At 47.9% G+C, this 26104-nt stretch overlaps 1 protein-coding gene across 1 annotated transcript; it reads left to right on the top strand.

Annotated features, from left to right (window-relative positions):
- Positions 1 to 17430: 17430 nt before the first annotated feature.
- METTL21A (methyltransferase 21A, HSPA lysine) lies at positions 17431 to 25043 on the top strand. Its single transcript, XM_081143252.1, has 4 exons — positions 17431 to 17516; positions 18231 to 18404; positions 20017 to 20128; positions 24442 to 25043. Exons 2-4 carry the CDS (start codon positions 18261 to 18263, stop codon positions 24837 to 24839), a joined length of 654 nt encoding a protein of 217 aa, XP_080999378.1. The 5' UTR covers positions 17431 to 17516; positions 18231 to 18260; the 3' UTR covers positions 24840 to 25043.
- Positions 25044 to 26104: the final 1061 nt, after the last annotated feature.

Here is a 26104-nt window from a genome sequence, read left to right on the forward strand (position 1 = left end):
CTGCCCTTTTCACCCAGTTATGACACGCTCTCCAGAAGCCACATGCTAGTGGCATTTAGACAAAGAAAGCATTCACTGCAACTGTTTTTCTCAACTGTGGAGATTCAAAAAGGTTCCACCCAGGATGCATTTCAGGAGAATGACATCATTGCTGGGAAATTTCATGGAATGGAGATAGAAAGATACTGAGTTTCTAGAGATAGTCCCTGAGTCGGGACTTTCTCTAATTGGCTTTAGGAGAATTGCAACTTTGAATATGAATGACAGTATTCAAGGGAATCAATGCTCCTGTTAAAAAAAAAAAAAGAAGAAGAAGAAGAAAAAGAAATAAAAGAGCAGGAGGGAAGGGCAGAGGGGCAGAGAACCGTGTCCGAGTCCTAGGGAGTAACAATCACACGCAGTCCACGTGATTCCCGACGGGGAGTCCTCTTGAGTCAAAGGATCCCGTGGGCAACATCAACCACAAGCCAAGCTGGAAAATGCCCGGGTTTCCCAGGGGACAGTGTCCACAGCTAGACACCTCAGGAGCAAAGAACCACGCCTGCTTTCCTAGGCGCTGACACGTCTCCTGTTTCTCGAGCTGTCACCCCTCCGCAGCCCAGGTCTGGCCGTCGAAGGTCCTCCCGCTGCTCTCGCCGGCTCCCTCCTGTCCCACCGCCGGCCCACGGAATACTCGCCCAGAGACTGGGGTCTGAAACGCAGGCGTGGCCACATCCCCCCAGCTTTAAAACGCCCACTGATTTGGGGGGATCTGCGTCAAATTCATGAGTCAGAGGACACTGGAGTTAGAAACCTCAATGCCTCCAGAAAAAGTTCGCTTTCTAGGCCAGCCGCTGCCTTCCCGAGGCTCCCCAAGCACCTGGACATGCCCGTGCCGTCCCCTCGTGCCTGAATATTTCTAAACAAATGCTTGTGCCCGTTCCGTTTCTGGTGTGAAGCACATTCCGTTGTTGACCCTCATGCTGTGACCACGAGGCCTGCTGCAGGAGAAGGGGGGCCACATTCACGGGATGGGCACCCTTGGTGTCGGCATTCAGAGGTCACAGCCCTGGGGGGTCCCCTGCCCCTCCCCGGGGGAGCGCTGCTGGCTCCTGTCAGTGTGTAAGGCTCCCCCGGGCATCTCCAGAAAACTGTGTGAGATGAGCCTGGGAGATGGAGAAGGACTGGAGTGGAAATGTTTGGATTGTATTTCGCAAATACCAAGACGCATGGGAACGAATGCAAAATTCTGGGATCTCTTACAGCCTGTGAACGCAATATGATGCTGTCATCATTGATGATGAAATCCCTTCACACTGAGTGTCTCGGCTGTTACTTGTCAGTGATTAATGCTGTCATTGTTCTGGGGCCTTGTGCTCAGAATGCTTGACAGTCATGATAATGGAGGCATGGAGTTCGAACGCTTCTCCTGACAGTCAAGGCCTTACACAACAGTGACCTAACGCACGTTTCAAGCTCGCTCTCTCCCCCGTGCAAAGCTTTGTTCCAGAAAAGCTAGGTACTGAACCTTCCCCGCCCCCCCCTGCCTCCCTGCCCTGTCAGTGCCCTCACACCATCTGAAATGCCCTTCTTACCCACCTGCCTGGCAGTTCTGTCAGTTGAGGATCATCTTGAATGCCGCCCCCTCCATAATATTTCTCTCCTGTGAACTTTTTTCTCTACTGTCATGACAAAGGTTCTTTGAAGTTAGAAGCTACGTACCTCACACACCATAAAGGACAGAGGCCTCAAGTTCGTTCCCTCCCTTCCTGGGTGTAAAGATGTTCAGGAAAGCGCTGCCCTGCCAGGGACTGCACTGGCCAGCATGTCATACACCCAGGTGTGCCCGAGGGACTGTTCTTACCGGCTGCGTGTAAGTGGAAGCGCTGGGCGTCGGTCACTCTTGGTCTGGGCATTTTAAGAAGCATGAATTGCCTTCGTCACACTTCCACTTCTTCAGCAGCTTGAGGAAGACCGCTGAGCAAAAGAGCACGGCAGGAGCTCAAGAAGGAAGGAGCCCAAATCCCTGGATGGCCAGGTGGAACAGCATCGTTGAGCTGATAAGTAGGCATGAACTTAACTTCCATTGGGTGAAGCCACCGAAATCTGGTATTTTCTTTCTTACAGAGTTCGAGCCATTTTCCTGATTAATGCATCTTAGTATTTTGTGCCTGACTCATTCCATTTCACACAGCAGGAGCGCTACGGGTATTTGTTAAATTACGTTGAAAATTCAGAGACGGACACAAAGCAACATAAATTAGGTTATACTTGAGAACATAGTTTGAGATATCTGATGACACCAAAACGCTCTTCCAATCTTATTTTCTTAAAAAAATACCACCCCCAGGTCATTTGTTTTACCTAATAAGTACTTATACTTTGAAATCCGTTGTCACTTTTTTCTTGGCAAAGAGAAAATAAGATGTTTTGAGAACCGACAGTCATTCTGGTTGAATATGGGTGCCAAGTTTTCTTCTGGTTAAGTGAGTCATGTGGCATAACTGTGAACAAAATGACAAGATGAAAGATATTCCTCTTTGACTGTCAGGTAATTGGGTCAGATTTTCAAATAAGACCTAAGTAGTGGCCCTTGGCCAATAGCACTTTTGTTCATATTCCACTTAGACTTTCATTGCAAAATGCTGGTATTATTTCTTAGGTTGAGCTAAGTCATACAAAAGGGAGACACTTAGCTCCTCCCCAAATGTGATCAAGACAAAATAAGGCTGGGTCATCATCTCTCCAACTCAGACTTCGGTGGGATTCAGTGGGATTGGGTGTTGCATGAGGACAGAGTGTAAAGCTCAAGAGCAAGAGGAAGGCGACAAGGTTACCAGAAATGTGGCGCATAGCTTTTCCTGGAATGGCTCTTTAATCTCCTCTCTGGGGGCTCCTTCTTTCCCCTCCTTCACCCATTTTATTTCTCCTCCATCTCAATAAGCAAGGGTCCCCACGGAGCCCCCTTCCCCCTGTTCAGGGACATTTTCTTATTATTTATCTTTATGTCTAGATTGTTTGACTTACTCTGCTGGCCTACACCGTACCATCAGATTGTTTCCCACAGAAATGTTAATGAACATGTATACATTTGTTTTTGATAATTTTTCCAAATATTTTGTTTTTACCTAAAACAAAAAGTTGACCCCATACTTTCTGGTAGCAGATGGACTATGATTTAGACTCACTTTTGGGGGCCCATTAGTGGCTCATAAAAATCAATTTACTGAGTCACAACCAGCATTTTCAAAAATTAAATAAAATAGAATAAATAAAGGTATATCAGAGAATATTATACATAGTATAGTAGTGGGTACATATTGATTCATGAAACTTCTATTTAGGTTACTTACATATTGGCATGCATTATGAGGCAAAATAAAATATATCTCAATGTCGGTTGAAGTAAAAACGTTTGAAACCCATTGATTTAGCAGATACTTTTCTTGTTACTGTTGCATTAAAAACTTAGCTGCCTATTATTGGGGTTTCTCAGGAAGGAAAAGGGGAAAGATCGAGATTTTAATAACTAGCATTGTTCCTTAAGGTAAAATGAAGAAAGAGACAATTCCTCAATAAAGAAATAGAATACAAACTTTAGTAATCCTTTTACAATGAAAAACTTTGAAGCTTATTTTCTAAAGCATCCATATAATTCATAAGGTAATTATCACATTTTCCTAACATTATACTAATATGTTAATTTACTCATTAGCTTCTTTAAGGAAAGAAGAAAGATCCTTCAGTATAGTTTAGTTGAAAACCCTGAGGGGGAAATGAGAAGGTCAGGCCCAGGGCCTGCTGGTGGCCCCTGAAGGAGCATGTTGTTATTTGAAAGGGGAAGGGGCTTTGGGGCCACTCACCTGGATTCGAACCAGCTTTCGACCCCATGCTTGCCGTGTGCTAGCAGTGTGACCTCTGATACTGGGATTTTTGGTTTATGAAAAAGGGATAATAATTTCCTTACTTACAATATTATGAAAATTAAACTAGAGAATGCCCAACAGCCATTTTCCATATGGCAGTTGCTCAAGAAACGTTTGTTCGTTCCTTCCCCATCTTTTTAGGCCATGGGAACATCTTTCATGCCTGCTTATGTCTCAACTCCCAAGTCTGCCTCCTTTTCCTTTCCGCGTGAATGATATAGAACGTTTTCCCACAGTTGTTTTAACTACCTAAAAAATGTCTTAGATCGAAAACTTGTATTACAAAAAGCCTATGTTCTATTTGGTCATTTCTAAGTCTACGAGGCAGCCAAATGGGTTCACTTTTATGGAAGTTAGCGGATACAGTCTCAGGTTCTTCCATAATGCGACGGCATCAGAATTGCTTTTAGCATCATTAGCTGATTTTTAAAAAAATTACAGGTAACTTTAGCGTTCCAGAAATTCACATATACAGCAAAATGCACATTCACACCTGCTGGAAAAAAACTGTTTTAGGGGAAAGTTCCTCCATTCAGCGCTTTCTGTTCAGGTTTCCTTTGCTCCTTAGGCAGCTCTGTAAATACAGGTTTATATTTAGCCCCTGATTCTCCACAGGCCCTTCTAAAAACACTTCCTATTAAGGAGTCTCCAATAGCTGGTCTCTTAGAGAAGTCCTGAGTGATATGACCCTTTGCAGGGTTGGGCTACATTTGTCCACTGGTGGTATCACAACTAAACCAGGAATCAAGGAGGCCCTTGGGGAAACTGCTGCTACATAGTTCTCCCACTTTCCTGGAAAACTTGCTGATGACCAGAGAGGGTCAAACCTGGTGTCTGGAGTTCAAGTTCAGCTCTCCTTCCCCATCCTTCCAGCTCTGTGCAGCGGGTGCGGACAGCCAGATGGGAAAGGTCGGGTCACACCACCACTGACATGGGCAGGAAGAGACAAGATGCTGCCCCCCAGGGGTAGGACAGGCAGGAGCTGCCAGCCCAGCAGAGGCCCCGGCTCCAGACTGCAGTTCTTTAAAGAGCGGCCTTCCTTGTCCGCCTCACAGGCCTCGGGGTGCTCCTGCTCTCAGGGAAGTCTGCACAAAAAAGAGGCCACATGCTAAAGCTGACAAGCTCAGGGGAGGCCAGCATGGTGGCCTTACAAACTCAGAGACCGCATAGGATGGTCTCAACATAAAATTCCCAACTAAAAGCAGGTCATGGCAGGTAGTCATATCTTAGGCCTGCTGCTTCCTTGGCAAAGGTCAGCCTTTACCTCAAGTGAGCCTGTCTGTTGTCTTTTTGCATCTAAGATAACATACCTTTGAAATGTCGGAGGATCTCCTTTTCCAGACCCTGCAGGGCACAACGGCCTGCACGGGAGCAGAACACAGGACCCCTCGTTGCTATCTTATTTCCTCCATACCGTCCCTATGTGCTGTAAATGTTAGTTATTAACTACCCTGCACCCCTGTATGTAAAAGAAGAGTCTCTCCGTTTACTTTTTATCTCGTCCTAGAGATTTCTCTGCTTTGCTTTCTCCCGTCCCCTGAACTTACCACCAATGGATTTCACATAACCTTCCCTACGTCTCCTCCTTTGATTCTAATGTGTAAAATAAGCTGCAGCAACCAATCGATGTGTCTCTCTCACATCGATGTTTCCCTCTCTCTCTCTCTCTCTCTCTCTCTCTCTTCCACTCTCTCTGAAAAGCAATGGAAAAAATATCCTCAGGTGAAGATTAAAAAAATAAAATAAATAAGCTGCAAAACTGCCATTCTCTGGAGCATTTTCTCAATCCATTGAGATTTCGCTTCTTCGAAGTTGTCTTCAGTTTGACTCAAATAAACTCATAAAAAGTCTCTACAGGTTTGGACGTTTCCTACCAGCACATCCCAGGTCCCCTTTCAGTTCTCTGTCCTTCAGTCTTTTGCCTGTTTTCAGTGTTTTTCATTCCAGTCAATTTACCCCAGTAGATGGTGAATTCTCCTTTCTTTCAAGAAACTTCGCTTCCATAGTTGTTAAATGTTACCGTATTTACTTACCTTGGGCTAAAAAGCCTCTTGAAGAAAATCATCACAACCCTGGAAGGGAATCCTGTATTCTTTGCTTGGCATGTTAAATCTCCTTTCAGCCTTCGTCAGCCCCATGCCTCTGAGGGTCAGGGGAGGAGTGCTCCTTCAGCTGTCTGGGTGCTCCATGACTGTCACCCCAGGCCCCTCTGCCCTTTGACACACTTTGGGAAGACAGAACTGCTGACGTGTGGCTCAGATCTGTCCCTTTCCTTCAGGGAGCAGGCCTGCGCTCTCCGCTCCTCTGCAATGGTTGAATTCTATGGGAGGCCTGCCTTGAGCCAAAGTCTCCCGTAACCCAGCTGGGTACATCCGTTTAGTTTTGCCTGAAGATACAAGCCACGCCTCTGACCTCTTCCCTCTTAGTAAGTAAGAGGGGATATTTTGCCTTCAGCTTTCATTGTTTTATTCCTCAACTTGTTCAGAACCCATAGAGGAAAAAGAAAGATGCCATTTATTGGGGCCCCCTTAAAGGCCCCCGTGGTATTGTCAATGGATGAAGCTGGCTAAGGGTAAATAATAAGGAGACTGGCAAATTGAAGAGAGAGTGCACCATCCAAAGAGGACAGGGCCAACTCAGCTTTAACTCATTGCTATCTTGTGGGCATTTGGACCCACTCTTCCCAGTTATTTCAAAATTTCAAGGAAAGCCAGAGATCTTGATTTTTCTCTGACATCTCCCTACCTTTAAAGGTTGACAATAAAACTAAACAAACAAACAAAACACCATTAGGGCCAAGCTGGTGTGGAACAAACAAAATCTATCTATAGGCCAAGGCTGTCTGCCTGGATCCTCAGGGCTGCATCCTTCCAGGTCACACCTACATAGAAATCCACTTCCATCATTCCATCAGGAAAACGTCCTTACATCCCATCAGGAAAAGATGAACTCCAAATGCCCCGTGTCACCTGAGGGCCACTGCTGTAAGTAAATGAGTTATTTTGGAACTAAAAGCTAGCATTTTCAATTGATAATTTACTGCTCTCTTTTTGTTGATATGTTTTAGTCTGACTTACTTAAAATGAAACACACTTTTATAGTTGCACACAAATTAACATGCAGAGTATGAAAAGGCAAATGGCTCTGTACCAGTGAAATGCTTGGCCTCTCTGACTCCATCTGGTTCAAGCCTGCTTTGTCTTGCATATAGACATGCTAATCATTAGAGGAATCCTGCTTGTTGCTTGAAGAGATAAAGGAAGTACATACTGGTTATCAAAGATTTACAGGACCTTGTTCTGACTCACATCAATTAGCACAATCTTCCTCAGACCCTGGGGGCACCCAGATGACTGCTATGGTCAACATCTCTCGCCCCTCCCATTTCCCTTTCCCTTGACATAAAAGAAGCCTGAACTCTGTGTTTCCTTAAGATGAATTTGAGGTACCACTAGGGCTCCCATATTCTTGGTTGCTGCCTTCAGAATCAATAACCCTTTCCATACTTCAAATCTTTGACATCTTGAGTTTTGGCCTTTTGAAGTGTTGGGCACATGGACTTTGGACTGGCAACATCCCTTTTCTCGGGCATCATCAAAAGATGAACAGCCAATAGCTTCTTACCCAAATATGTAGCACACTTGTGAATTTTATTGAAGCCCAGCTTAATGAAACACATACAAAAAAGTGCAAGTGACCACTAATTCTTCAGCATCATTGACTCAAAGGCATCTAATAAGTGGAATTTGAACTTTAAAACTCGTACAGTGAGGTGGCAATCATTTGGTGTGATGATACTGAATCGTAGCATTTGTGGAGTAACAAATTTTCATTTACCCTTGAGGCTCTTTTGGCTGGTCCGATAATCAAATAGACGTGAGACAGATTAGCAAGAGCAAATAACCAAATTTAACACATTCATATGTATGGGAACCCCACATTCAGAGAGAGCCAGAGACCCCACATGCAGGAGAGGTTCAGAGATAGAAAGGGGGATTGAGGTATACGAGATCCTGAGCTAGGGATGAGGCAATGTGCCTTGGGGGCTGCAAAGGTTCATTGCAGGCTGATAAGAAGACCAGATGCTTAGTAAATAGAAGTTTGTCCTGCCCTACAGACAAGTCAGAAAAAGTTATCTCTGATAATCTCTTGTTGTGGTCAAGGCGCCTAATTTCTCCCAGGTGATTAAAGTGAGGGCAGAAGTTCCTCTTACCTCTGAAGCTAAAATTGCCCTTAGAGCAATTTGCAGACCACTGAAGCATATATTGGGGTGACTGGTTCGAAACCCCCACCTATTCATCAACAAATACTTATTCAGCACTTCTCTGGAAACCACAGCTGTGGCTGCAACCCCGCCAGACCCCGAGCCTGGAAACTTCTGCCCCAGCTGCCGCTTCTGCTGTGTTGTTGAAGGAAAACTCCGGCTGCAGCTGCCGGGCAGCTGTGCAAGCAGACTGTGCTGGCAAAACGGAAAGTCCAAATGTTGCTATTTATGCCGCACATTCCCTCAGTGCAGTGCTGGGGGGCTCTTCTGTCCCTTTCTCCATGTAGTGAGGTCTTACGGAAACCGTGGCATTGAGCAGCTGGAGGAGAAGGTAAGAAAACGGTGGTGAATAGTTATGACGCCAGGATGTGATCGGTGCACTGTTACCTTTCTGTGGCACCAGCTTGAGTTTTATTCCTTCAGCCTCTTGCATTTCCCGAAGACAGTAACTCTTTGGCTGTACTCAGTGTCGTCAAGGGCAGCGGGCCTCACCCCTGGAGTCCCCTAGGTTTCCATTCTCTTGGTGGCGATGCTGCAGAAAGGCCCCTCCTGCAGGCAGGCTGTTAGTGGAGCCCGGGTGCTGCAGGGCTTCACTCCTGGGTTGCATTCACTCTGCATGCCACTTGTCCTTGCTCAGCACTGATCTCGGGATGGCCTCGCTCCTCTGCCTGTGGGTATCTGCATTTTCTATGCCCTTGCTTGGAATGCCTCCCCCTCTCCACCCTACCCAACTTCTAATCTGTTCATCTTTTACGCCTCTAATCTTTCCAGCGCCACTCCTTTAGAGCCCCCTCCTTCCACTCCACTCAAAGGACCTGCCCTGCGTGTTGGGGTGAGAGGCCAGGCCACACTGCCATAGGGAACAAGCTCCAAATCTCAGTGTTTTAACCCAATAAAGGGTTATTTCTTGCTCACATCGCAATCCAGCGACTCGGGGACCCAGCGCCTCCAGTTGGCCACCTCTCAGGGTGGAGGGCTTTCGGGCAGGGGCATTATGGCTGCCACCCTACTGGCCAGAGCCCAGGCACATGGCTCTGAGTTACCTGAAAGGGGGCTGGGAAGAGTCATCCTTTACAGAGATTGTTTCGATGAATCCTCACAGCAAGCCTCTGAGGTAAATCCCAAGAGCCTGCTCATTTTACAGATAGGACACTGGCCGAGCGAGGCCTAGTGACCCACCCTAGGGTGCCAGCATCCAGAACACAAGCTCTGCATTGCCTACTTGCTCATTTAACACCACCCCCAGTTGGCCAGTGGCATGGGCATTGCCATTATTTTTACAAAAGGGAAGAAATTGATCTTTGCAGGATTTAAACTCATATGCTATGATTCAGTGGCCCATGCTCTCGGCCACTATCCTACACTGGTTCCCACTGTAAAATTGTCAATTTAAAGCAAATTCATACAGGTTTGTTTTTCTTAAAGATATTTTCATTAAAATGTTGTCCTCATTTGTTTGTCCTTTCTGCTTCAGTTGCTAACTGTTGTGGGCTGAATTGTGTCCCCTCAAAAGATATGTTAAAGTCCTAACACCTGGTACCTGTGACGGTGACCTCACCTGGAAATCGGGTCTTTGCAGATGCAATCAAGGAGAAAAGAGGTCATCCTGGATTAGGAGGAGCCCTAAATCCACCCAGTGACTTGTGTTCTAATGAAGGGTGGGAGATTTGGAGACGCAGACGCACAGGGAGAAGACTGCCCTGTGAAGATGGAGGCCGAGACTGGGTTATGTTGCCACAAGCCAAGGAGTGCCAAGGACAACCAGAGCTGGAAGAGGCAAGGAGGGATTCTTCTCTGGAGTGTCTGCAGGAGGATGGCCTGCCTTCCCCATGACTTCAGGCTCCTAGCTCCCACAACCGTGAGAGAACGCATTTCTGTATCGCACAGGCCACCCAGTTTGTGGTACTTTGCAATGGCAGCCCCAGGACACAAATGCACTGACTTCATGGGCCGACGAATAAACTGAAGGCTGGCAAACGGTGTAAGTCCTTCACGGCGTCCTCTGGTCTGAAGCGGGCCCCAGGGCGAGGAGCCGGGATGGGAGGAGGTCAAGGAGAAGGCTGAGCAGAGGGCAAATCTGGGCTTCTCCCCGGGAGTGCACGGACCGCCAAGGCCAGAACCTTGAAGACACTTTGGTCACCACAGCCACCTGAGCAATGAGTGAACAGATTGAAAAATATGGGCACTGAGCCCTGGCTGGGTGGCTCAACTGGTTGGAGCGGGATCCTATACACCAAAAAAAACCGTGAGGTGGCAGGTTCGATTCCCGGTCAGGGCATATACCTAGTGGAGGGTTTGATCCCTGTCAGGGCATGTATGGAAGGCAACTGATCCATTTCTCTCTCTTGAGTAAAACATATAAATAAAAACATATCCTTGAATGAGGATTTTAAAAACTAATAAAATAAAAAAAACAGAGAGAAAAATATGGGCATGGAAAGGCAGGAAGATTACAAATCTCGTTGACAAGGAGAAAGCTGGAGCAGCCGACAACAATGAGGAAATAAGTAACAGCAAATAGTTTGTAAATGCTTCCTGCGTGCCAGGCACTGGTCAAAGCAAGGAGCACACCATGACCACCTTCCTCCTGACATTGAGCCTCCAGGGTCATGGTGTGGACGAAGAAGGGGCCACCTACTAAACCTGACAAGCTCAGGGAGGCCTGCGTGGCGGCCTTACAAACTCAGAGGCCGGAGGTAACCACAAAGGATGGCCTGAACATAAAAATTCCTAACCAAACACGACTCATGGAGGGCTGTCACGTGCCAGGCCTGTAGCTTCCTTGACAAAGGTCAATCTTTTTTTTCCCCCACAAAGGTCCATCATTACCTTAAGGGAACCTGTCTATTGTCTTTTTGCATCTAAGATATACCTTTGAAATGTCAGAGTCATCTCCTTTGCCAGGCCCGTCAGGGCCACGCCCACTGCACGAGACCACGAGACCACACAGAACCCTCATTGCTGTCTTGCTCCCTGAACACCACCTCCGTGTGCTGTAAATGTCAGCTATTAACTACCCTGTGCCCACAATGCAAAGGAAGTGTCTCTGCATTTTACTCTTTACCCTGTCCCAGAAATCCCCCCTTTTGCTTTCTCCTGCCTTCCTTAATCTACCACCAGCAGATTTCACGTAACCCTCCTTCCATCTCCTCCTTTGATTCTAATGTATAAAATAAGCTGCCAGGCTGTCATTCTCAGGACCATTTTCTCAAACCGTTGAGATTTTGCTTCTTTGTAATCATCGTCAATTTGGCTCAAATAAGCTCATAAAAATTCTTTAAGGTTTAGCCTGGTCAGGTGTGACTCAGTGGTTGAGCATCGAACTAGGATCCAGGAGATTGCAGTTCGATTCCTGCCCGGGGCAGTGCCCGGGTTGTGGGCTCGATCCCCAGTCGGGGGCGCGCAGGAGACAGCCCATCAATGACGACTCTCTCATCATTTATGTTTCTATCTCCCTCTCTCACTTTTTCTCTGAAATTAATAAAGATATATTAAAAAAATTATTTAAGGTTTGAACATTTCTTACATTGACAGTAAGATCCCTGTTTTGTAGACGACAAAAGTGAGACACAGAAATATGAATTCATTAGTGAAGGTCACAGAGCTAGGAAAGGAGTGAAGTCAGTCCTTTGACTCCAGTTTACAGATAAGGAAACAGATATAGTCAAGGAGTTGTAGTGACTTGCACAAGGACTCTTTGACGTGCTTGAAGGCAAAAAGAAGTCATTGATGGGACAGGTTGGGGATCAAGCCTCTTCAGGACTGGGGAGGGGACAGAACCCCCAGGGTGGGTGGGTGGTGGTGCTGGGGGTGGAGTGGTGAGGAGGAACCGCTTCTTCATCCTAGAACAGGCAGAAAAGGTGTAGCCAGAGATCACGCTTTCATTTTGCCAACATTTATCAAGGTCTGTGCTAACTCAAGTTATCTGCTGACAATGAGAGTAGAGAGGAGACTTTTGTCCTTCAAACACACATCCATCTATTAGGATCATATTTGTTGTTTGGCAAATATGATAGAAAATTAGCCATCACCAAATTATATATAAGGACCTTATAGAATACTTGTATTCTGTCTACATTACCTCCTAAAAACAAACAGAAAGCATACCGCCATTAGAATTCTGGTTGCATGCATCAAGCTAGCTTAAGCAAGAAAGTGAAATTTATGATCAGGTTACACTGCTGTCCCATAGGTCCTGGGAGCCCAGGTGCAGCCAAGAAAGGCTCAGGACAGGAGAGCCACCTGGAGCCTGGCCCCTCTGCCTCCAGCTCCTCTGTGCAGCCTGGCCTCCCCACCACACTCAGCACACAGTGCAACTTCCGACCTCCTTCGTTCAAGGGACCAGTCCAGATTGAATTAGTCAGAATTGTCTTTCTTTTGCAGGGACAATAAAAGCAGCTCAAACCGGCTTAAGCTAATTAGGGAATTTAAAGGTTCAAATAACTAAAAATTTCCTGCCAGCTGGGTCCAGGTGGTCACAGAGCAGAGCAGGAGGCCGCCTCTCCCTCCTCTGGCACCTGTGCCGGCTCCATTCTCTGCTGGTTCAGCCCACTTGGGACAAGGTGACCTCCAGGAACGCTGGCTCCTATCCTTTCCGAACACTGATGCTCTGAGAGCCCCTGTGAGTCTCAGGATGGATGGCGGGTAAGCCCAGCTTTGGCCACATTGCCCACTTCTGAACCCACCATAGCCAGATCTAGAAAATACTCATTGGCCAGGCTGAGGCCAGCCAGCCCCACCTCAACACGTAACAGGAAGAGCTGATGCTACGTGAAGTTGACTGTTTGCTTGGCACTGTTTTAAGTACTTCAGCTATGTTAACTCATTTTAATGTCAGTTTACTATCTGTTTACTCATGTAATCAGCACATTACCCCCTTTCTATGGATGGGGACATGGAGGCACACGTGAATATGTCTTATCCACAAGGCCTCACAGCTAGTAAGTTGCAGAGCTAGTATGTGACCTAGACTCTCGGGCCCCAGAAACTGAGCTCTTGACCATTAGCAGAAAAGAACTGCTACGGGAAATAGATGCTGTGCTAATAAAGATAACAACAGATGTCCAATAGCCACTCTGAATTCTCGCTCTGCAGAGAAAATTATTTACCTGGCCTGGGTTGCGTATCCACCCTTGGCCAAGGGTGGGGTCACCTTGTACCAAGGTGGCTGCTTCTCCTGTGACCTCAAACGTGGACTGGTTCCAGAAACCAAGAGGGAGAGGAGAATTCTCGCCCTTCCACCGCTATGCTCTGGAGAGGTGTCATATGATTGGGGAAAGCCATTTTAGTCTCAGGGATAAAAATAGAAAGCTATGAACCAAGGTTCTGGGTGTCCTTATTTACATCCTACCCCCACCCTAAATTCTGCTCCCCACACTGGGCTGAGTGGGTATGAAGAGTCCAACAGCCTGAAGGTGCACAGGGAACCCACTGGGCTGGAGGAGATGCCCACGCATGTCCCCTTTTCAGTTGTCTGGGTCCCGGAGAGAACCAGAGAAACCCAGTTCCCCTGCTGAAGGAAAAGCACATAATTTATAGACTGGTGTTATGACTAAACTGCACTTTGGAATAACAGATAATGCAGAGTAAATATACCTTCCCCCCCCCCCCCCCCATCCCAGCAGCACTGCCAATGGCACTGTCTTCAAGCCTTAGAATCACAGTTGGATAAAGGTGGTCAGTAGTCTCGGGGGACGCTGGCCCTGGGGGCCCAGGTGTAGGGCAGTTAGGAGTCATTATGAGTAGGCCGAGCTCCAAAACCGAGTCTTCTCCACTGAGAGGCTAAATGAAGCCACCCATCTTAAAGACTTCTACCTGATTTTTGAAATTTATTTTTTAAATTAATTTATCTTTATTGTTGAAAGTATTACAGATGTCTCCCTCTTCCCCACATTGACCCCCTCCACCCGTTCCTGCCCCCGCCCCTGAATTTCTCACACCTGTGTTCTGTCAGGTCCTGCCGAGTCATCCTGTAGTGATGACACCCAGATCTCAATGGTTACCTCAACAAAGGTTCACTTGTCACTCATGGTTTACATATTCTACAGGTCAGCTGCGGCTCTGCTCCAGCTGGGGGCCCGGGGTTAGGGAACACCCCAATCTGGGACGTGTGGCTCTTGAGCACAGGGAAAAGGAACAATGACACAGCTGTGCCACACACCCCATGTTCCTGCTCGGAGGTGACAAATGCCATTTCCACTCACATTCCACTGCCCAAAGAAAATCATATGGCCAAGCCTGACCTCAACAGGATGGAGAGACACTCCTTCCTCAGGCAGGGACACCAAGGACAGGCCCATGTAGAAGGTGGACTGGGTGTTTAAATAATATAATCTACCACATACCCAGCATTTTTTGAGGATTAAAATTTTATTTTCAAGTATTCGCAAGGAACCACTGGCTGTTTTTGGTTTCTCTTGGTAAAAACAGAGCTCCACTGAATGTCTACACTGCTATACAAGCTGCATACATTTCTAAACATTCTTTTTGGTGCTTCCTGAGCCAATTGGTACCAGTTAGAACATGAGAAAAAGTAGATAACTTTGCAGATCAACTGTAAATAAATATAGTGAGGCAAGTGTCCTGTGTTTGTGGGGTGCTGGAGAGGCTGGGAAGGCTTTGTTTTGTCAAGTCCTATGGATGATTTCCACCGAAGCAATGGAGATGGAGAGAAGGGATGAAGGAGGGGAAGAATCCCTGTGCCAGGCTTTGTGGTGAGGGGCCTGGGATCTAGGAAGGTTTAGTAGTTAGTCGAGGTCATCCCCATTAAAGTCAGAGGCAGAATTAAGATCCTCTGGCTCCCCAACGGAAAAAGACAGAGAGGAGAAGAGAGGCTAAGAAGGAGAACAGAAGCTGAGAGGGGTAAGCAGCACAGAAGGGCGGGGGAGGTAGGAGAAAATAGAGGAGGAAAGAGAAATAAATATCAACAAAGAGAAAGAGATAACACTGAATGAGAAGAATAAAGCTGGAGGACTGACACGGCCTGACCTCAGGCTTACTAGGTGGCTACAGTAACCAAGTGTGATGTTGGAGAAAGACGAAAGACCTTCCACAGACTGGGAGGAAATAGCTGCAAAATACACATCTGATAAAGGACTGTTATCCAAAATATATAAAGAACTCTTAAAATCCAATAGTATGAAAACAATCAGATTTTAAAATGGGCCAAGCATCGACCAGATCTCAGTCAGGGCACATTCTCCCGGGGTTTCGGCTCCTTCCCAGCAGGGGGCGTGCAGGAGGCAGCCGATCAATGACTCTCATCATTGATGTTCCTCTTTCTCTCTCCCTTCCTCTCCCTGAAACCAATAAATATATATATATATATATATATATATATATATATATATATATTTTAAAAGAAAACTTATGTGCACACAAAAGCCTGCACATGGATGTTTATAGCAACTTTATTCATAATTGACAAAACTTGGAAGTAATATGCTCTGAATTAGGTGAGTAGATAAAGTGTGGTACATCCACACAATGGAATGCTATTTAGCACTAAAAAGAAATAAGCTACCAAACATGAAAAGATAGGGGAACCTTAAATGCATACTACTACGTTAAAGAAGACAATTTGAAGAGGCTACATACTGTATGATTACAACTATACGGTGTGACATTCTGGAAAAGGCAAAACTATGGAAAGAGTAAAAAGATCAGCGGTTGCCAGGAGTTATGGAGGAGGGAGTCATGAACAGGCGGAGCACAGAGGATTTTCAGGGCGGTGAAACCGCTGTGCATGGTAACATAATGGCGGAGACATGTCCCCATACATTTGTCCAAACTCATTTAAGCGTACACCACCAAGAATGAACTCTAATGTAAACTGGCCTTTGTGTGGTAACGATGTGTCAGCGCAGGTTCGTCATTTGTAGCAAATGTACCACTCCGGTGGGGATGCTGATCATGCGAGGTTATGCATGTGTGGGAGCAGGGCGAGGGTGAGAAATCTCTGTGCCTTCTCTCCAATTTTGCTGTGAACTTAAAACAGCTTTCAAAAAGATTCTATCACATAAAAAATTAAAAATAAGTAAAAGTAAAGTTCACAAAACAAAACAAAACAAAAAAGGCTGGAGACCTTCAAAGTTCACTTCAGGTCACCTTTGCTGCCCCAGGCCCAGCCTTTGGTTGGACGGTTGGGGAAGTCGGGGGACAGGCCTGGCACGCCCCCTGCGGGGTGGAAAAGGGGGTGCTTCAGGCCTGGCCTGAGCCTCCAGGGACGGCGGCGGCACGTGGGAATCACCCGGAAAGCTCTTCAAAATACCAATGCTGGGCCCCACCTGACACCAACTGAGGCCTTCCCGGAGCCGAGCGTCCGGCGCTGAAGGGCGCTCAGCTCCCTTCCCTCCAGGGCGAGCCCGGGCAGACCCCCAGAGCGGCAGCGCGGCGGGGAGGGCGCTGGGTCCGGTCAAAGCGAAACGGGGGAGGGCGCTGCCCCACGTGGCCGCACTCTGGGCGCTCGCTGCGCCCGGGTCTGCCGGCACCGCCGGGCTGGGTCGGGGCGGACCTCGCGCGGGGTCCCAGCGGCGCCCCACCCGGCACGCGGGCGCCGAGCGCGGGCCACGCGTTCGCGCGCCAGGTAAGGGCGTGGCCATTACCCCACCGCTTTGGACCTCGCTTTGGTGACTCGCGTAGGAACGGGTGACCACGCAGTCTTCGGAGCGCACTTCCTCCTACACCAGCTAACGCGCCACCTACACAGCTAAAACAAGCAGGCACGCAAACGAAAAAACAAGAGCCCGGCCGGTGGCTCGGTGGCTGCGCGCGGACCTGTGGACCCGGGACCTGGAGAGCGCGGCTGGATTCCCGCTGGGACATGCCCGGGTTTCAGGTTCCATCCCCAGCGCAGGTGGCAGCCTATCGGTGACTCTCATCATTGATGTTTCTCTCTCCCTCCCTCTCCCTTCCCCTCTCTGAAATCAATAAAAACATATTTAATAATAATAATAAAACAAGAGCACGGAGAGCGAGCACGTGGACAGAAAAGTGGAGGTCGGTGGCTTCTCTCACCCCGTCTGCAGGGCCCGTGTGCCCCGCCAGCGCTGCCCTGGGCGCGGGGAAACCCTCCTGGCAGCCCCAGTACCCTGGAGACCCACTGGGTAAGGGCCGCCCACCCGCCCCAGCCCGGCCCCCGTAGCACGCGCGTGGGCACAGCCCCCCCCCGCCAAGCACCGGTCCCCAAGGCTGCGAGGAGCCAGAAGCACCGCCCCGCGGCCCGCCCGCCCCTCGGCCCGCCCCTCGGCCCGCCCGCCCCGCTCGCGCGTCCTCCGGGCGGGTGGTTTCCGCCGCGGGCCCGGGGGCGGGGAAGGCGCGGCGCGCACCACGCGGCCGCCTCCGGCGCTGTAAGTAGCGGCGGGGCCGCCCTCCGGGGCGTCCTGGGCGCACCCTCGGCCCTCCTGCAGGCGGCTCCCGGCACTCGGGTGGGTGGGCGTCCAGCTCGGTCGGGGGTCCCGAGGTGCCCTGTGGACCCCCTCGTCGCCCATCCCCACGCCGCCGGTTCCCGGAGCCCCGGGGTGCGCGCTGGGGAGGGGCGGGCGGCGGCAGGTGTGGGGGCCCGGCGAGGCCTGCGAGCGACGCGGAAGCCTCGGGAGCCTTTCACGCCGCCTCGGATGGAGGGCGCCCTGCGTACACATCCGGCGGCCTCCGGAGTCGGCCCGTCGCGCCGTTAACAGTTGAGGCGCAGGCGAGGGTCCAGGGCCGTCGCCAGGGAGCGCCCCTCTTTGGAGGGGTGGCGGCAACACCGGAACCAACCCGACGCCGGGCGGGCGCTGCGAGCCCCGCGGCCCGGGAGTCGGGGAGCGGCCGCCCCCACCTCAGGGAGTGCGGGCGCCTCTCGCGGGCGCCGGGCCGCTCGCGGCTGCGCCCGAGGACAGCCCTCGGCGAGACTGCAGGGCCGGCGCTCACTCCCACACGGCGAAGAGCCACGTAAACGGAATTAGACGGGCGCTGTCCCCGTCTGCTGCTGCTTTTAAACCGATCAAACGACCTTAGCGAGCGTTCGGGGCCACACGAGCGCGCGTTTCCGGCCAGAGCGCGAGGATTGTTTTGCCCAGCAGGTGTGGGAGCAGGCAGCTGGCACAGCCGAAATGGCCCTGGTGCCCTATGAGGAGGCCGGAGTGGGGCTGCAGAAATTCCACAGGCCTCTTGCCACCTTCCGCTTCGCGAACCACACGGTCCGGATCCGGCAGGACTGGCGGCAGCTGGGCGTGGCCGCGGTGGTCTGGGACGCGGTGAGCCGGGCGCGCGGGTCCGGGGGCACCCGCGAGGGGGGCGGGGCTGGTCTCTGTTTTCAAAAATAAAAGAACAGCTCTATTGCGATATAATTCATATACTGTACATTTCACCTAAAGCGTACAAGTGATTTTTTTTTTTTAAAGTAAATTCAGAGTGGCGAAACCATCGCCGTGCTCAATTGTACAATATTTTCATTACCCCAGCCCCTCCCATTGGAGTCACTCTCCTGCTCGTGTTCCCGGAAGTCGATGGCATTTTAAGGGCGAGTAAAGGAAAGTTGAGGGAAATTAAAATATCGTACAAAGAATATTATAAAATGGCAATGCCCAAAGTGAAGATCATGTTTTGTTTTTAAAATACATCTTTATTGATTTCCAAGAGAGGAAGGGAGAGGGAGAGAGAAACGTCAACCATGAGGGTTTTGATCCGCTGCCTCCTGCACACCCCCGACTGGGGATCCAGCCCGCAACCAGGGCATGTGCCCCGACTGGGAATCGAACCCTGATCTTCTGGATCCTAGGTCGATGCTCAACCACTGAGCCACGCCAGCCAGCCATGTGTTTTCTTTTCATAGTTGTAATGGTCCCCAAATATACCATAATTGCTTTTTTACTTCTTCCTCTCCCAGCACTGTCGTCTGCTGCTTGTGACAGTGACTTGCCCTCAGCATCTAGCCCCACACCCGGGATTCAGTGGGAACTCATTTGTTGGATAAATGCTTGGCATGGATACAATTTTACAGTTTTGCATTGTATTAGGGAAGTTGGAAGAACATTTAGGAATAAAAATCAATGTATTCTAACCCAGTTATCCTTCAGGGAATCTAGTGTAAGGTAGCTACATAAAAAGTATTCCTAGACCAGGTAATAAAGATACATAATAGTGAGGAATGGGTGAGCCTCCTAAATGCTCACCAAGAAGAGGAAGTGCTAATTACAGTAATAGTATGTGGCCATGAAAACAAACTATTTTAAGATTACGTTAGCAGTATACAGTGCTTCTGTAGAATTGTATGCAAATGCTAACTCACACATCAAGAATCCAACATTTGGTTAAAGCTTACCTTTGGATGCCCAGTAATGTATGGTGAGGGCTGCTTCGGGGTGATGACTTTCAGGGATGCCACAGGGAGGAATGCAGCTCTTGGGGCCTTGGGTGCTGCTCCGCTTTTTCCCTCTGGGGGACGCTGTGGCCTTGCTGACGAGCTTGGTTTAGAAACTGGACAGTCCCTTAAGCAAAATCAGAGACTGTCCATGTCAGTTCTGCCAGAGTAGTTTTGTAAGCCTTGAGTGAAAAGCAGTGACACAAGAAAGGAATCTTCTCAGATTCAGCAGGACCCTTTCTTGTGCGGGCAGGGTCGTGGACCACTGTTAGGGCCTTTAGGGCTTTTGCTAGGGCCTGGGGCAGCTCTTCTTCGGCCAGGGTGTGAGGCTTGCTCTAGGAGGTTACCCCAACGGCAGCTGAGGTCTGTATGTTGCTCACCTGGGAATTGAACCTTGCAGTGGCAGAGGGGTGTGCGATGTCTTCTGCCAGCGCAGAGCCTACTTGAAACCCTTCAGCTCCTGGAGCACTTGTTGACCTTCATCTTAACCCTGTGTTTTGACTCAGGCTGTCGTTCTTTCCACGTATCTGGAGATGGGAGCTGTGGAGCTCCGGGGCTGCTCTGCTGTGGAGCTGGGTGCTGGCACGGGGCTGGTGGGCATAGTGGCCGCCCTGCTGGGTGAGTGTGACACATTATTAGCTCACTCCTTTGTGAGTGGAGGTCATCCAGAGGCGCATTTTCTGTTTTCTTGATGTAAAACCCATTGCTCGTTTTCCCTACTGGATTATTTTTCTTTCCCCTGTACTTATTATGAGTTACGGGCCAGCTGCTGGTGCTCTTAACTCCAGCAAGGCTAAGTTCTCTCTCTCTCATCCTGTTATTTATACTTCTCATGGGAGATTGCTTTGCCCCTTTCAATTTTACGATGCTGATAATATGACCTGAAGGTGACTTTATTTCAGAGAGAACTATCTCATTCAGGTACATAGTTTTATTTTTATAGTTTAGGTGCTGTCCCATACACTATCGGATTTAACCTTGTGACGTAGGTAGAGCAGACAGTCTTTTTCCTTCATTGCTAAGGAAAATGGTTTTTGTCTTTTAGGAAGGGTTGGCCCTGCTATGGTTTGTACTGACATCTTTTTTTTTAAAAAATATATTTTTATTGATTTCAGAAAGAGGAAGGGAGAGGGAGGGAGGGAGATAGAAACATCAATGATGAGAGAGTCGTTGATCGGCTGCCTCCTGCATGCCCGCAACCGGGGCATGTGCCCTGACCGGGAATCAAACTGCAGTCGCCTGGATCCTAGGTCGATGCTCAACCGCTGAGCCACGCCCTGCCGACCCAAGTTGTCTTCTTCCCACAACACCAACTTCTCTCTGCTGTTAAGAGAGGAGTTAACTGGGAGGGGACATGAGGTTTCTTCTGTTTTCTTCAGAAAACAGGGGCTTCATGCAAACTTCACTGGCTGGCGCAGCAACGTGTTACTGTGGTAAAGCGCGTAGGTTTAAAATTATATTTGTTTTTTGTTTTTTTTAAAATATATCTTTATTGATTTCCAAGAGAGGAAAGGAGAGGGAGAGAGAGAGACAGAAACATCAATGATGAGAGAGTCATTGATCGAGCCCACAACCCGGGCATGTGCCCTGACCGGGACTCAAACCCTGATCGCCTGGATCCTAGGTCGAGGCTCAACCGCTGAGCCACGCACGGCAGGGCTATATTTGGTTTTGACATGTCTTTTTTTTTTGGTTAATCCTCACTGAGGATACAATTTCTATTGATTTTTAGAGAGAGTGGAAGGGAGGGAGAGAAGGGGGCAGAGAGAGACGGAGAGAGAAACATCAGTGTGAGAGAGAGACACAGATTGGTTGCCTGCTGCACGCGCCCCAACCAGGGCCGGGGGGTTGAACCTGCCACCCATGTGTATGCCCTTGACCGGAATCAAATCCTCAACCCTTTGGTGCGTGGGCTGACGCTAACCACGGAGCGACACAGGCCAGGGCTTGACATGTCTTTTAACTTCTACTAGCTGTGTGGCCTTGGGTAAGTCGCTTAACTTCTGAACTGCAGTTTCCCTACAAAATAAATCATTGCATTCATTGCACACTGAAGAGCCAACGGGAGTGTGTGGAAATCTGTTAGTGCATTGACTGGCACAAAGTAAATACTCAGCCCGGCTGCATGGCTCAGTGGTTGAGCGTCAGCCTATGAACCAGGAGGTCACGGTTCAATTCCTGGTCAGGGCACGTACCCCGGTTTCAGGCTCAGTCCCCAGTAGGAGGCATGGTGGAGGCAGCCGATCAATGACTCTTTATCATTGATGTTTTTATCTCTCCCTGTCCCTTCCGCTTTCTGAAATCAATAAAAACATATATAAAAAAAAGACACTTAAGATATCTTCTGTACCCCTCTCCCCAAACCAACAAAGAAAAGCCCAAAACAGCAGCACAGGCATGGACATTTGGGTGATCAAGCTCAGTGAGTGGTGGGGGGTGGTTCCCGCGAGCCAGGGAGCGCTTACTTGGGCTGGGCTGTTTGGAGGTGTCGGGTGGTTACAGCCTCCACCTGGATCATGGTGTTGGCCTCCTCTCTACAGTATCACTGACTGTATTTCCTATGTTCTGACATCCCTGTGACTGTTTCGTAACTATCGATTTGTGCTTCTTAATCCTTTCATCCAGAAAGCCTTTTCAAAACAAGTCCGAGGAGGCCCTCCATGACCCGCTTCCTTTCTGTTACTTTTGTGGGCTCACCTCCGACCATCTGCACCTCAGGCGCTCATTCCAGCCCCCGAGGCTCCCCTTCCCTCGAGGCCTCTGCACTCGCGCTCCTGTCGCCCAGGCACATTCCCCCCCCCTACTCCCTCTCCCTTCGGGCCTTCCCCTCCCCTCTACCCAGTCTAAAGCTTCACGCCTGCCTCCCTTACTTTCTGACATTTCATGTCTCTCTTTCCTGATGTCTCTCTTTCGTTAGTGCATATCTCTAACATTCAGGATGGATATTCTTTTTAAAAACCTCTGATCGTCTGTCTCCTCACTTGAATGTAAGGTCTCTGAGGATGGGGGTTTTTGTCCCATGGCTGGTTGTAGCGACTCGAATAAGTCTGTAGAATTGATAGATGTCCCAGGGGAATGGTCCGCTGACATCAGGATCCTAGTAAGACTCCTGGAACACCGGGCAGGTCCGAGACAGGCATTAGAGGAGGTCTACCTCTAAGAACTATTAAAACGAACCCCGAGATGATATGCAAATGACTAGATCGCTCCATACTGCCATAGTGCTCTGTGACTGTTAAGAAATCCAGAGATAAAGTTCTGAGTCAAACCAGGAAAAGGCTGTCTGTGATTTGCATTATCAGGAGATGAAAAGATCACTGAGTTCACCGCGCCAGGTAGCACGCTGCCCAGCAAGGAACAGAGTGGTAGGCCCATGCTTGTAACAGCGGACGACTGGAACGCTTTCACCGTCTCACAGTCAGGACTGTAAATGTCAGACTGAATTACATACTGCCCTAACCTAGCGTTACAGGTCAAAATAAGGGACATCAAGTGTCAGCTGCTTCTGAAATGGTGCTTCCCATAGCTCCTCTGGAGTCCCGTGGGGGTTCCCCGGGAAGATCAACCTGAAGGGGGATGTGAATGGGAATTTTATGAAAGAATGAAACAGAATTTTAAATTTTGGAATTTACAGGGCCCAAATCAAACGGGACTATACATGTTACATTGTTACAATAATGCAGACAAGTTGTTTCAGGGCTGACCTTGTGTGGTTGCTTCATTTTAAGGGTTCAGCCTCTCTCAGATATATTGGTTCAAAAAATTGACTCCTTTGCTCACAGTAAAAACCCGTAAGAGATTAATAAACTATTGCCTCATTAATTTTATACTCGATGTAGAAACAGCACGTGGAGGACATGCTTTCAATTTTAACCTACAGTACTTTAATACAATCTGGTATTTCTTTTTTTTTCAAATTATAAGAAAGTTTATTTAGAAAGTTACAGAGGTAGTAGAAGTGAGCAGCTGGGCTGCGTAGGCTCAACAGAGGCAAAAGAAAGGGCCATTGGAGCTCAGGGGAGAAAGAGGCAAAGGTAACAGGCTTGGGGGGGAGGAGAGGGAAAGGCATGGGCGTGCTCCTGAGAGAACACACTACAATCTAGTAATTTCTAAGTTTACCATTTCTCTCGCTCTCCCTCTCTATATGTATAAACATAAATACATATAGGTTGGCTGCTTTATAACAGCATAAGGAGAAGCAGACTAGGGTTTCTTAGTAGCCAATCTCGATTCTTTTTTTTCAAAATATATATATATACATGTTAACTTTTTTTTAAAAATATATCTCTATTGGTTTCAGAGAGAGGGACAGGGAGAGAGAAACATCAATGATCAGTCATTGATCGGCTGCCTCCTGCACACCCCCTAGTGGGGATGGAGCCCGCAACCTGGGCATGTGCCCTGACCAGGAATGGAACCGTGATCTCCTGGATCCTAGGTCGATGCTCAGCCGCTGAGCCACGGTGGTTGAGCATGCCTTGATTCTTTTTAAAGCTTTAGTCCCTGATTCTTTTTAAAGCTTTAAAGCCCTTCCCTGATTTTGGTGTCTTGTCATCTTCATAATCGTGTGCTCCCAGATTTTTCATTGTTGGATTCCATTTTACCCTGAAGGCTGCTGACTTGAAGACTGTGATCTAATGAGTGAAACATAGTGGTAGATACCTTTTGGGGGTGGGCCAGCTCTGCCTAAAGAATTGAGAAACCTCAGCTTATTGTCACTTGGGGACCCTGCATTTTATAAGGTTCACTTTTACTAGTACACAGTACAGAAGGAGCTACTGGTCATTGTTCTAATCAACTGCAATCACCCGTGAAGGGCATGATCTGCGTATCAGGTGGGATATTTACAGACACCCTGCCATTTAACTTGACCTGGCTACCTATTAGTTGCACTGATGTGCCCATTACTTTCTGTCTGCCCCACACTCTAGGTGCTCGCGTGACTATTACGGATCGAAAAGTAGCACTAGAATTTCTTAAATCAAACGTTCAAGCCAACCTACCTCTCCACATACAACCCAAAGCGGTTGTTAAGGAGCTGACCTGGGGACAGAATTTGGGGAGTTTTTCACCTGGAGAATTTGACCTGATACTTGGAGCTGACATCATATATTTAGAAGAAACGTTCACAGACCTTCTTCAAACGTTGGCACATCTCTGTGGCAGCCACTCCGTGATTCTTTTAGCCTGTCGAATTCGCTATGAGCGGGATAACAACTTCCTAGCGATGCTGGAGAGGCGATTTACTGTGAGTAAGGTTCACTATGATCCTGAAAAAGATGTACATGTTTACAAAGCACAGAAGAGAAACCAGAGGGAGGGCTTGTAGCTGGCTATCATTTATAAGAATGTCATTATGTGTCAATTAAGGTCTTAGCCAGGGAAGCTAAGCATGCTTAATGAAATAAATGGCTTACTGTACAAAAAGTCCAACCAAAGGTTCTTGAGGAACAAACTTTGTCCCACTGCTGTGACTTTTTAGACATTTTGCTCTCTGGAACTCAATAACATTAAAGCGAAGTCTGAGATTTGATTTGTGTTGTTTCTGAATCCCATACTGCTCCCTCTTGTGGCTTGTTCATTTGTAGTTTATTTTTTTCCAAATGTACATATCACTTTAAAAAAATGGAGTTAAAAAATAGTAAGAATGACATTATTATGAAAGTGAAAAGAAAACTGAGAATGGGAGAAAATATTTGCAAACCATTTTACCTGGGAAGGGTCTAATATCCAGAATATATAAGAAACTCATGAAACTCAACAGAAAAAAAAGAACATTAAAAATTAGGAAAGGACTTGAACAGACATTTCTCCAAACAAGATACACAAATGGCCAACAAACATGAAAAGATGCTAAACATAAATCATTAAGGAACTGTAGATCAAAACCATGATGATACTTCACACCCATGAGTATGGTTATATTTTAAAAAGTAAAATGCCAAGTGTTGGCCAGCACATGGAGAAATTGGAAACCTTGTACTTCACTGTTAAGAATGTAAAATGGTACAGCTGCTGAGGAAGTTTGGCAGTTCCTCAAAAAGTTAAATAACTACCACATGAACCAGCAATTCCACTCCTGGTGTATATACCCCAAAGAATTGAAAGCAGGGACTCAAATACTTGCACATGAATGTTCCTAGCAGCACTACTCACAATCGGCAAAAAGTGGAAATAATGCAAATATCCATCAACAGGTGAATAAAATGGCATATATATAATGGAATACTATTCAGCCATAAACAGGAATGAAGTCCTGATTAATGCTATAATGTGGAGGGACCTCAAAAACATGTTAAGTGAAAGAAACATTCTACTTATATGAATTATAAAGAATAGGTAACTTCTATAGAAACAGAGACTGCTGGTTGCCAGAGGCTGGAGGGAGGGGGAAATGAAGAATAACTCTAATGGGTATGGGGTTTTATTTTAGTGATGAAAATGTTTTGGAACTAGATACATTGTGAATGCACTAAATGCCACTGAGTTGCTCACTTTAAAACGGTGGATTTTGTTATGTGAATTGTACCTCAATCAAAAAAATAGCACTCAAACTCCTGGAAATTTCCTTTCCTCTTCACTTGTTAGGCCATT

The sequence above is a fragment of the Miniopterus schreibersii genome, assembly GCF_964146895.1.
Source record: "Miniopterus schreibersii genome assembly, chromosome: 7".
Taxonomy (NCBI): Eukaryota; Metazoa; Chordata; class Mammalia; order Chiroptera; family Miniopteridae; genus Miniopterus; species Miniopterus schreibersii.